Source organism: Alexandromys fortis, unplaced genomic scaffold (assembly GCF_014885135.2).
Source record: "Alexandromys fortis isolate MF-2015 unplaced genomic scaffold, M_Fortis_MF-2015_v1.1 scaffold_330, whole genome shotgun sequence".
NCBI classification, from domain to species: domain Eukaryota; kingdom Metazoa; phylum Chordata; class Mammalia; order Rodentia; family Cricetidae; genus Alexandromys; species Alexandromys fortis.
Window position 1 is genome coordinate 569,596 of NW_026068204.1, and position 12,924 is coordinate 582,519.

The following is a 12,924-nucleotide window of genomic DNA, read 5'->3' on the forward strand; positions in this document are numbered from 1 at the left end:
ATTGTTTTATGAGACAGGGTTTCTCTGTAGCTTTGGAGCCTGTCCTGAAACTAGCTCTTGTAGACCAGGCCGGTCTCTAACTCACAGAGATCCACCTGCCTCTGCCTCCCGAGTGCTGGGATTAAAGGCGTATGTCACCATGGCCCGGCTGTTCTATTTATTTTTAATTTTTGGTTTATTTTAAGATGTATTTATTTATTTATGTATTTATTTATTATGTATACAACATTCCTTCCATGTATGCTTGCATGCCAGAATAGGGAACCAGATCTCATTATAGATGGCTGTGAGCCACCATGTGGTTGCTGGGAATTGAACTCAGGATCTCTGGAAGAACAGTCAGTGCTCTTAACCTCTGAGCCATCTCTCCAGCCCCTAATATTTGGTTTTTTGAGACAGGGTTTCTCTGTGTATTTTTGGTTGTCCTGGAACTCATTCTGTAAACCAGACTTTCCTTGAACTCACAGAGGTCCTCCTGCCTCTGACTCCCAAGTGTAACATGAAGGCCAGGGCTCATGGGGATTTCTGTCCTGCCCAATACCCCACAGCCAGCAAGCTCCAAAGAAATCACACAGAGAGTCTGCATTAGATATAAACTGATTGGCCCATTAGCTCAGGCTACTTATTAGCTCTTATAGCTTATATTAACCCATTGTTCTTATCTATGTTAGCCACATGGCTTGGTACCTTTCTCAGCCTGGCAGCTTACATCTTGCTTCTTGGTGGTCTGGGCTGGAATGTGGAGGGAGCTTCCTGCTTCCCAGAATACTCCTGTTCTCTTTGTTCCACCTCTACTTCCTGTCTGGTTTTCCCGCCTATACTCCCTGCCTGGCCAATCAGTGGTTATTTGAAACATGATTAACAGAATATATACAATTCTCCCACACCACCCAAGTGCTGGGATTAAAGGTATGTGCTATAAAACCCAATTTCTCTCTCTCTCTCTCTCTCTCTCTCTCTCTCTTTAAAGACTTTATCCTTTTTCTTTTCTCTACCAAGTTTACATATTTTTTAAATACACTCTAAACCATTTAAGTTTTTTGTTCCATCTGAATCTATCTTTATTGTATAACTATTTCTGACCACATGAGACTAATTTGCTAAGTGATGTGGCTAGGATTAAAGCCATGACTTTGAAGGCTGGATCCACCCCATTCCTTAGCTTTCTGAGAGCCTAGCTTCCTGATGTAGGTACTGGCCGGAGCCATGTTTATTGCCATAACTCTATGGAGTTTTAAGGTTGATGCTACCACCAAGAAGCACGCTGTCTGCTATACATAAACACCATTTAAGTGTTTTTTTTGGGGGGGGGGCTCTTAAAAGAGCTGCAATGTTTTTGCAACTCAAGATGAATTAGGAAGCCTCTCTTAAATGAGATGTGCTTTCTTCTAGCAAACAGAGCTCACCTGAGAAAGTGCACTACCAAGAAGCTGTTTAGCGATGTTCTTTTGTGTCTAGAATTACATCCCACGCTCTCTCAGGTTTTATGTAGATGTAATTGTCCACATTGGCACATTTGTTGACGGAGGCCTCTGTGTGTTTCTTTGGGACTGAACGGCTGAGGGACTGGGCAGGACAGAAACCTCTGTCAACAGCTGTATATATTATATGGCTGCATAACCCTCAAAAATTAAGTTTTGTGTAGGAAAAAAAGGGGATCTATGGTAGAATGTCCCTAGGGCCTGGCACCAGAGGGACAGCAAGCAACCTCCACTAGCCATGAAACCCCACTGGGTTACACCTGGTCTAGCTCTGGAGTTTTCTCACAGCTCCAGGTCTTCCTTTGAGTTAGAAATTGTTGTCCTATGTGAATCCTGACTGAGAGTTTCCCACGGATACAAAGCCTATGCAAAACTTGATTTAGAAGAAAACCAGAAAACTGTGGTACCACATGAAACAGGTATTTGAGACTGGCATTGTATTGCTAGGAAGCTTCTATCAGTTTGTTTTGAGATATGGAAATATTCTAGTTAAAGTGTAAAAACAAGAAAAAATAAAGGAGCTGAGAGGAGAAAGGAAGGAGCTGCAGTTCACCCAGACTGAGCCCCCTGCAGCCGCAGAGGCTACGTTCATTCTCAGTGCTTCTCTGAGTCTTCATTTCTCCAACCCGTGTAAACTCACACACCCACGCCAAAATATTAGTGACACATCACACTAAATTGTAGATTGCACTAAAATGCACGGATTTTCTCCAGAATGAAACAGAAGCAAGGACATAGATGTTACCTGTGTATGAATATCTGTGACAACAGATCTGTGGGCATGGGTGGAAAACAGACCCTTGTTGGAGAGGAAGAAACTCAGAAGCCTTGTGGTTGGGGCACCATACTCACTGATAGTGAAGTCTGCCATCATTGTTTATGTTTCTGAGAAGAAAACGTTTGAGAATGTTGAGATAAGCCCACCAGAGACCATCACACTAACACTATTAGTGACAAAATGAATGTCTTTATTGTTGCCCAAGGGCTGCACAGAGAACTTTCCCAAATCGTGTAGCCTTGAGCCTTACAGCTCTGTCTTTTGTGTACAAAACACATATCTTTGTTGGCACATTTCAGTTAGCAAGAAGCAGAACTACAGAAGCCAAAAAGCAAGATTAGTACATTTAGGGACTTTTTCTTGGAGACTTTTCTGGAACTATGGAACACTTCTTTGTTTCTATTTTGGTAGGTGTTGGGGCCCATGTGCGAGGTTTAAGGGCAGAATGGCGTCTAGCATGCCAACAGTCAGTGCTAAAGTCTGGGATTCTGTTAAAACCAGGTGCCAAAAATCCTTAAGGGCCTCTCTGATGCGGTCAAGGGGACTGTATAAAGAATCACGTGAGCCAGGTGACAGTGCGTGCCTTTAATCCCAGTACTTTAACTCAGAACAGCCAGGGCTACACAGAAACCCTAAAAAACCCCAGGAAAGAAAGGAAGAAGCATTCATTTGTTTTGTCAGACTTGGGGGTTTGAGGCATGAATGAAGACACGTTCCCCACTTTTGCAGTATCTACTGTTTTAAAATCCTGTTGCTAGGAATGGCGTACCTTTTTGATTGTTTGTTTTGTTTTAGGCTTTTGGTTGGTTGTTTTTTTTTTGTTGTTGTTGTTTTGTTTTGTTTCTGGTATTTTGAGACAGTCTCACTGTATAGCTCTGCCCTGGAACTCCCTATGTAGATCAGGCTGACCTGAAATTCACAGAGATCTGCTTGTCTCTGCCTCCCAAGTGCTGGAATTAAAGGCAGGTGCCACACCACCTGGCTGGTAGAGAGACTCTGTCTAAACAACGAAAGCAAAACGAAATAAAAAAAAAAAAAAACCACCTGTACGTGGGACCAAGGAATAGTTATCAATGTCCAAGGAATCTTTACCAAACTGAGAATGTCAAAGTGAAACGGGGCAGTCATTTGAGAATAAGGATTGAGCCAGGTGGTGGTAGTGTACGCCTTTAATCCCAGCACAGCCAAGGCATTACTGTCTTGACACCAACCTCTCCCCTCTCTGCTGTCTTGGAACTTGGCTGAGCAGCTACATACCTGCTCATCCCATGCCAAGCTGCTCCCATCTGTTGTCTCTTAGACACCTGCCCTGCTCGCCCAGCTATAGCTCAGTCACCTTAGTCACTGATTGAGTAGAACTGATGCCCTTCTTTCAGAAAGCCTTCCCTTCCTGCTTCCTCACCCCACTGTCCTTTGCCCCCAACACCACATTCAACCTGCCCATGTGTTTCTGATTGTTCTTTTTGGAGCTATATGCTCTGCTTATAGAATCTGAGCCCTCGGGCTGGAGAGATGGCTCAGTGGTTAAGAGCATTGCCTGCTCTACCAAAGGTCCTGAGTTCAATTCCCAGCAACCACATGGTGGCTCACAACCATCTGTAATGGGGTCTGGTGCCCTCTTCTGGCCGCAGGCATATACACAGACAGAATATTGTACTCATAATAAATAAATAAATATTTAAAAAAAAAAGAATCTGAGCCCTCAAGGAGTTCATGTATAAATGCTTATGTACATACATACATACATACATACACACATACATTCACACATACATGAAATCTAGGGCCTTACACATGCTGAACAAGAGTTCTACCATCCATCTTCATCCCATCTTTTACTATGCATAGACCTGTCCCAAACTGGGTAGGATGGTACATGCCTATAATCTCGGTCGTGGGCACAGGAGAATCAGTTCAGGGTTAATCTCAGCTACAGAGAATTTGAGGCCAGTCTAGGCTACCTGATCTCTATCTCAAAGCAAAGCAAAACAAAAGCTACTGTCTCTTCATAGGTCTTCACCTGGGTGCTCCCAGATCGTACTGAAGGCGAGGGCTGAGTGACATCACAGCTCGGGGCACACTGGGTATTCAACCCACCAAGACTGCAGAGTTGGACTTTGTCACTGTCTCAAAGTATGATGTGGGGGGCTGGAGAGATGGCTCTGTGGTTAAGAGCACTGACTGTTCTTCCAGAGGACCCGGGTTCAATTCCCAGCACCCACATGGCAGCTCACAACTGTCTGAAGATCCAGTTGCGGGGGATCTGACACCTTCACACCAATGCACATAAAATAAAGTTAAATAAAAATATTTTTAAAAAAAGTATGATATGGGAAACCTAACCTGAAAAACTCTCTCTCTCTCTCTCTCTCTGTGTATGACTGGAGCCCCCGGAGGCCTGAAAAGAACATCAGAATCCCTGAGACTATCCTTACAGATGGTTGTGAGCCACCACATGGGTGCTAGAAATCCAACCCAGATCTTCTGGAATAGCAACTATTTCTCTTAAATGTTGAGCCAATTCTCCAAACCGAGGGCAGTTTTTTTTTTTTTTTTTTTTTTTTTTAAGACAGGGTCTTTCTATGTAGCCCTGGCTGGTGTGGAACTCACTCTGCACACCAGGTTGGCCTCAAACTCCCAAGTGCTGGGATTAAAATGCTACTATGTCTGGCTAGAACAATGTTTTATAACCAGAATAAGAAAACTAACCTAGTAAATCACGAATATAGCATTTAAGTGAAAAAACGTGGGTTATCTTTCTAGATATATAACTATACCTATGAAATCAACAAAACATGTTTTTCTTCATACCACTTTGTAACCTTTTCTACCTTCTCATCTTCCAACACTCAGTCATCTCCCCAGACAACTCACTACTACCCAGACAGCAGTAACAGTGTTTTCTCTTACTATAATCTGTGCATTTTAGAGTTACAAAGTATCATGTAGTCCAGGCTAGCATCAAAGTCCATATATATAAGCAGGGTGGTGGTGGCAGCCCACGCCTTTAATCCCAGTACTAGGGAGGCAGAGACAGGCAGATCTCTGTGAGTTCGAGGTCAGCCTGGTCTATAAGAGCTAGTTCCAGGACAGCCAGGGCTGTTACACGGAGAAACCCTGTCTCAAAAAACAAACAAACAAAAAGAAAGTCAACATATATGTGATAATTACCTTGAGTTCCTGACCCTCTCCCTCACATCACCAGTGCCTATCTTTTATTTTGATTTATTTATTTTGGAGACAGGGTTTTTCTGTGTAACCTTGGCAGTCTTTGAACTTGCTCTGCTTCCCAAGTGTTGGGATTAGAGGCACACACCACCATGCCAAGTTTCCTTATTGCCATGTTGCTTGTCATTGTTTAAACATAGCGTATTTTGTTCAGTCATCTGCAGACGGGTATTTGGGCTGTCTCGTCTCTAGTCTCGGGCTATTACAGATACCTTATATGTGTGTGAACAATTCGTACAAATACTTTTATTTTGCTTGAGTTAGTACCTGCAGATAGAATAGAGAAGGGGTTTTCTTTCCTTTTTTTTTCTTTTGAGCTTTTATGGCAGGGTCTCACTGTACAGTCCAAGCTAGCTTCAAATTTGTAATCCTCCTGTCTCACTCTCCCCCACCTGAGTGCTGGAATTACAGGCATGTGCCACCATGCCCAGCCTGCGTGTGTGTGTGTGTGTGTGTGTGTGCATGTGTACACGCGTGCAAATTCTTCACATTTGGGTTAAGAAAATGTCAAAGGGCCAGGCATTGTGGCACACGTCTTCTGTCCCAGCATTCTGGAGGCAGAGGCAGGGGAATCTCTGTCAGTTCTAGGCCAGACTGGTCTATCTAGCAAGTTCCAGCACAGCCATGACTTCACAGTGAGAGTTTGTCTCAACAATAAATAAATAAATGAATAAATAAAAGAAGAAAGGAAGAAGAAACATAGGAAGGAAAACTGCTGAGGGGGTGAGGGCGCAGCTTCAGTGGAAGGAGCACTTGACCAACATATAGTACCTAAATTTAATCCCTAGCATAGACAGGAGCGTACTCTGTAACCTGGCTGGTTAAAGCAATCCTCTTGCCTCAGCCTACAAAGTGATGAAGTCATGTGACTATTCCACCATGTTTAAATTTTTTTTTACATTCCTTTATTTTGTGTGTGTGCACATGGACCATGCACACACAGGGGCTGGCAACAATCTTAGAAACTGATGCATTTCCTTCCCTGTGTGAATCCTCGGAATCAAATCAGATCCTCGGGCTTGACAGGTGCTTTGCCTAGTGCCTTCTCACCAACCTGTGTTTTGGCTTTAGAGATAGTCTCAAATTGCCAAGGCTGCCCTGGAACTTCTAATTTTCCTGACTCCACATTTCCATCTTCTGGGACTATGTGTTTGAACCACCACACCTATCTTAAATTTTGTAGTTTTTAAATTAATTTGTTCTTTTATGATACACATTGTGTATCAAATAGAAAAAAGGTGTTGGGCGTGATTTTGTTGTTGTTTTGAGACGGTCTCTTTGCACAACAGCATTGGCTGTCCTGGAACTCGCTTTGTAGACCAGGCTGGCCTCGAACTCAGAGATTCCCGGCCTCTGCCTCTCAAGTGCTGGGATTAAAAGCGTGTGCCGCCACCACCTGGCACTGGATGGGATTAATGGTAAACTATTCCCTGTAGAATAGAAGTTCAGAGAAGCTGAAGGTATAACTAGAAACTTCAAAACTGGGATGGGGAATGAAACTCAGTTGGTAGAATGCTTACCTAGACACAAAACGTTAGATCTGATACCCAGCACTGTATAAGGTCATGTCCGGTGGGGCATCAATTACCTCAGCACCTGAGAGGCCAAGGAAGGAGGGTCAAAGTTCAAGCTCATTTTTTAATAGTTTCTTTTTTCTTTTATTATTTATACAGTGTTCCGTTTGCATGCCAGAAGAGGGAACCCGATCGAATTACAGATGGTTGTGAGCCACCATGTGGTTGCTGGGAATTGAACTCAGGACCTCTGGAAGAGCCTTCAGTGCTCTTAACCTCTGAGCCATCTCTCCAGCCCCCTCAAGCTCATTCTTGACTAATGAGTTGGAAACTATCCGGGGCTACACGAGGCTGTCTCAAAAAATAAAACAGGAGGGGCAAGGAGGGAGAGAAAGAGGGAAGAGGAAGAGGACTGTGAAGGCGGGCAGGAGCAGCGGGTACACACCTGCAATACTCAGGAGGTGGAGTCTCACACTTTAATCTCAGCAGCCGGGGATCCAGCTTGGGAGTTCAAGGCCAGCCTGGTCTACAGAGCAAGCTTCCCGGCAGTCAGGACTACACACTGAAACCCTATCTCCAAAGCAAAATTTTCCTCAGTCCCACTAGCCACATTTACACGCTAAGATCTACAGTGTTGTTTTTATTTCTCCCTGGCCTTTAACACAACATATAGCTGGGAATGACTTTTTTTCTGGTTCTTCAAGACTGGGTTTCTCTGTGTGACATTCCTGGTTGTCCTGGAACTCACTTTGTAGACCAGATTGGTCAGGAATGCAGAGATCTGCACACCTCTGGCCAATTTCTGGAATCAAGGACATGCACCCTCACGTCCATCTGACTTTGAGCTGCTTATCCTCCACTCTCCACGTCCTGAGTGTTGGGGTTACATATGTCTGCCGTGGTTCCCAATTTATACAGTGCTGGAGATTGAACCCAGAACCTTTTCAATGTTAGGAAAGCATTCTAAACACTGAGCTACAGTTGAACCCTGTCAAGAGCCTAAGGAGGTCACATAGAACATTAGCAGCAGACTGTGCCCAGGGAGCTAGAAGCTGGACGCTACGGTACTTCAGATACACCACTTCCAGAACACCAACTTCTGTCCATGCTGGCTGAAGACACCAGAATACACCTCATAAAAACAGCCTAGGTCCCCAAAGAACAGCAGCTGTACTGCAAACTCCTCCCATTTCTGTCCTGGCTGTCTAGACAGCCTGCTATGTCCTCCACCCCTCAGATGAGTGCAGGCACATCTGTACACCCCTAACCCCTCTCCCACCCCCTCGAGATGAGTCACTCGTCCGAGCTGGCTCATCCCTGCCTGTGCTTTTGCTTTCTTCGGGGTGACAGGAGCACAAGAGTCCCAAGGACATTCCAGGTGGGGAGAATGAGTGGCTCACGCAGTAGCCCCATGCTGGAGAGGGTACCCCCTTCTAGAGCTGCCTAATTGCTGCTTCTCACAGTTCAAATGGCTCATCACTGTATGTTGAGGCTGTTTTGAACAGTCCCATCCCCCACCCCCATGCACAGTACGGCTGGCCTAGGAAGAAATGCTTTCCCAAGGTCTGGGGATGGACAAACAAGCTATGGACACCCTACCTGTCCTTCTGCCAGAACTGTTAAGTCATCATTTCAGTGAACACTGCCTAGGGCTGACCCCCATCCCATCCCCACCAGGAAAGGTTCAGGGCCAGCCACTGGACTGATGCTCTAGAGGCCCTTCCCTCACCCATCACCTTCCCTCCAACATCCCAAATAAACACACAAGACAGTGTTTTTGGTCTGAGAGTGATGGACATTTAGATGTTGGCAACTGACCAGTGCCTTTTGGGGAGCAGGCAGAGCAAAGACAGAGAGGTAGGGTACAGTGCTGCCAGCCAGGGCTCAGGTCATCGTGGTCGCTGAGGTGAAAGTGGAGGGAAAAGAGCCAGGGTCAAGTCCAGTGCTCAGAGCCTTACCCTTTCCAGTGCCCAGTATCATCAGATGGCTGGGTGACCTCAGCCAGGTGCCTTTGTGTCAGCCAGGAGGTAGGCATGGCCAACCTCTGCCCATTCAGATGGAGGGGCAACGTCACTGGGGTCAGATCGCAGGCTCTCCACTCTCTAGTAGAAGAAGGACAGGGGTGGCTCTGTGGCTGTGTGGCCACTGAGGTCTCAAGTTGGTTGAGGCTTGGGATCCAGACCACAGTTAAGGGTCTGGCTGGACAAGGCTGGCAGCTTTCCTTAAAGCCCTCATAATCCCTTCAGCTGTCCTCCCAAATAGTCCCCCCCAACACACACACACACACACACACACACACACACACACACACACAAAACACCGGGAATTCCTAATCAAGGCAGTACAAGCGAAAGGAAAAGGGTGAATCCCCAGCCTCCTAAGGTGGAGGGCACTCACCCCTGGATGCAGCAGCTGGACGTTGGGCCCAGTCTGCTGAGCTACATCATGGCTCTTGGCTTCTTGGACACCCACATAGGAAGACAAAACAGGACCTGTGAACCCCTGCCCCAGACTCCTGAAAATCTCGAAGCTGGTGTGTCGTCAGTGGGCCTCTGGCCAGAAGCATGCATAAGCCAGCCAGTCTCAGGGCCACAATTCCCCATGGACAGCTGAGGGATGATGGGTGGCTCCTGTAGTGGGGCAGAGAAACTAAGGCACAAAGCTAACCTAAGCCCACTGGGTAAGGTGGGGTGGGTACAGGATCCAGAGGTCACTCCTCCCCCTCTGCGAAGCACAAAGGGACCAAGCAACGATCACGACCAAGCTCTGACAACCTGGCACGGGAAGAAAGTTCAGGTTGATGATCCTGGGTGCCAGTGAGTGGCTCTTGACAGAGGGACTGTATATTCCGGCCGGCCCGAAAAGGACTCTAGAGATGGGGAAAACCCCTGGACGCGGCTGACACGCTAGTCTGGGCCCCATGGCCAGTCTGAGGCCTGAGTCTGGAAAGCGGACATCCAGCTGGGGCTGGCAAGGTCGTGGATGATGACAAGGTCCCTGCATGGGCTAGTCTCCATTAGGCCCTCCAGGGGCATCGTAAAGAGGGAGAAAGAATGAGAGGGAAGCAGGGAAAGGGCCTAGGGTCTCAGCACATTTAGGCAGGTGGAACCCAGATGGGCGGGTCGCCTCGCGCTTCAGGACTGCCTGCGCAGACTGGGTCGCCGGAAGGTCGGGTGCATGAGGTTCTCAGTGATGTAGGCCACCAGCAGGCAGATGACCACCAGCATGACACAGATGGAGCCGCCCACCGCCGTCATGGCCACCACGATCTCCTGCATAGCTGCCGGTTCGGCGGTGAACTCCACGCACTCGGCGAGCTCTGGCTGGGTGGCGGCGAGCTCGGCGCGCAGCGGCAGCGGCTGCAGGCACAAGCGGTAGCGCACGCTGTCGTGCACGTCGGGCAGCAGGTAGTCGCGGCAGGAGGCGCCCAACAGCACGCGATCGCACGGGAAGCGTGTGTAGGTGCCACGCCACGAGCAGTTCAGCGCGAAGACTCGCACGCGGCGCGCCTCGGTCGGAGCCAGTCGCCACTGCAGCAACACGCTGCGGTTGCGCAGGACGTGGGCGCGCAGAGAACCACCCGCCGAGACCAGCGTCACGCAGCCCGGCGCCTGGCAGCGGAAGCCCCGAGCGGGGCTGCGAAAGCATAGGCGCCCACCGCCCGCCTCGGGGCCCTCGGACAGCACCTTGTAAGGGCACCAGGGCGCGTCGGAAGCCGGCTCCCAGCCCGGCGGCGTCGGGACCACAGCGGCGCCGGAGGGCGGCGCGCAGGCGGCCAGCAGCAACAGCAGCGGCGGAGCGCGCATCCTGCGGCTGGGCCGGCGCTGCAGGGCGCGGGCTCGCGAGCGCACGGGGAGCGGCGGAGGGTCACGCGGGCCGCGCCGCCCCAGCCGCTCCCGCGCCCGCTCCGCGCAGGGACCTCAGCCGCCACGGGCTCCAACCCGCCCCACGCCCACGCCCAGTGCGCTCTCGGACCCGGCGGCAGAGGCGGGGCTGCCCCGCGTCCCCGCCCCCTTAACCCTCGCTGGACCGCACCCCACGGCACGAGAGTCCACTTACCGTGGGCAGGGCACAGGCCCTGGCCACAATCGGTGAGGACTCCTGAGGGATGGTCCCTCTATTTGATGCTGGTCCCCGCTCTGACCAAGGGACTAGGCTCAAGGACTGAAATGTAACTTCACCCTGAACTCCTGCATCTTTGGAACAGTTGGCATCCGCAAGGCTTTGGCTTGGTGGAAATTAACTGTACACCCGAAGAGAAGCTGCAGGTTGACTCGACCTTCTCCGTCCCATCGGTTTTCCTCCCCTTCTTTCGCGCGAGAAGAGGGTCAGGACCAAAGAAAACGCCCCTCGCAAAAAGCCCACCCTACGTCATGCGGTGCAGGTCTGTAGAATCCAAGCTGCTTAAAAGGGAGCCCACCCGGGCTACCAAATGAGTTCGGGGCCAAGCTGGGTAATTTAGTGAGATCCTCAAAATGAAAACAAGATTAAAAATAAAACAAGCACCCTTTGACTTCAGAAAGTCAAGGCCATCATCCTCGACTACTTAGCGAACTTGAGACCAGTCTCAAAAAACGCAAAACAACCAGACAGAAACAACCCATCTTGTACAATGGCTATGCTGCTCCACGGATGGAAGGGAAGAAGGATCACATTCCAGGACCACTGCAGTCTTACCCTGGCACAGGTCACCTGGCTAGGTCTGTCTGCCTAACGAGGGGTGAAGCCGGACCCCCCTGGTGCTGAAAGTTCTGCTGTTGAGGACTGTGTACTGAACAGGGAGGTGAGGGGGGTCTCAGCCAACCGTCCTATGGATTCCGACCCTCTCATGACACCTTCGAGGTAACCTTACCTGGGAAAGGAAAAGGAAAATATTCACTGGGTCCTACGTCTTGCGTTATAGATGATCATACGATCCCACACACCCACAGAGCTCTTTCCTAGACTATGTCCTAGTCTTCCTGAAAAAACCTGAGGGGGACCAGTCTCATGGGCAGTAAGACTCAGGTCAGAATCAGAAGTCTCCCACCCAGCCACAGTGTGCCTCATCACTAACTTGGAGGGACCCAATCCCAGCACCAAGTTGCTCCCATTTGTAGAAAACTTGGATAGGGTCTACTGAGATCACTGCTCCCATTGGAGGTCAGAGGTTTTGAGAGATATATCCCCCCTACTACCCATTTCTACCTTCCCCTTAGGCTGGGCAAACCCCTGACTCTTGCCTCATCCTTGTAAGAGTGCCCAGGAATTTCTCATCAAAGTAGAAAGTAATGATTACCTCAGGGGCCTGTATGTCAGGTCTAGAACTACCCAGACCCTTCATCCAGTTGACATGGAGGTATCAGCTGGAAATCTGGGCACCTAGGTGCAGGGTATATAAAATGGGCACAGCAACACAATGTGGAATCTTTGGATGGCAGAAAGCTGGATGCTCCCTCTCCTCCCCCAGAGGCTCTTAGATATGAATGCTTGGCCGCTAGGGAGTGGCACTATTAGTAGGGGTGGCCTTGTTGGAGGAAGTGTGTCCCTGGAGGTGGGCTTTGAGGTTTCAGAAGTCCAAACCAGTCCCAGAGTTCTCTCTCTTCCTGCCGTCATGCATCTCACCAAGCTAATTATGGACTCTGTGAGCGAATCCCCATTAAATGCTTTCTTTTGTAAGAGTTGCCGTGGTCTTTGTGTGTCAGCAATAGAGCACTGACCAAGAAGAGCTGTCCGTGTGTTACAGTCAGTGGGATTGAAAAACACAATACCCAGAGCTCTGGCCTAGATCTGACTTCATTCACACCTCAGGCTTGTCCTAGGGTGAGGGCCTTTCCAGTGGGCTGGGGGCTCACCCATACTGACCTTTTCCTGGTCAGGGCATCACTAGCTCTGCTTCCCACTGTGCGACAGAAGTTGCTCTCCCTCCTGTCAAGGACCAGCC

General features: G+C 49.0%; 1 protein-coding gene across 3 annotated transcripts; it reads right to left on the reverse strand.

Moving 5' to 3' along the window:
* Positions 1-2,460: 2,460 nt before the first annotated feature.
* On the reverse strand, positions 2,461-12,466 carry Fndc10 (fibronectin type III domain containing 10). Of its 3 annotated transcripts, XM_050130153.1 has the most exons (3): positions 9,669-12,466; positions 9,399-9,457; positions 2,461-9,103 (listed from the first exon to the last, which is right to left on the reverse strand). In XM_050130153.1, the coding sequence occupies exon 1, from the start codon at positions 10,805-10,807 to the stop codon at positions 10,136-10,138; it is 672 nt and encodes a 223-aa protein (XP_049986110.1). In that variant the 5' UTR covers positions 10,808-12,466; the 3' UTR covers positions 2,461-9,103; positions 9,399-9,457; positions 9,669-10,135. The 3 variants fall into 3 exon arrangements, with proteins under 3 accessions (XP_049986110.1, XP_049986108.1, XP_049986107.1); XM_050130151.1 differs by having other exon boundaries at positions 2,461-9,457; XM_050130150.1 differs by having other exon boundaries at positions 2,462-9,103; positions 9,399-12,466.
* Positions 12,467-12,924: the final 458 nt, after the last annotated feature.

Coding starts and splice junctions, on each gene's coding strand:
- Fndc10 (XM_050130153.1), bottom strand. CDS start 10,807: ATGCGCGCTCCGCCGCTGCTGTTGCTGCTGGCCGCCTGCGCGCCGCCC.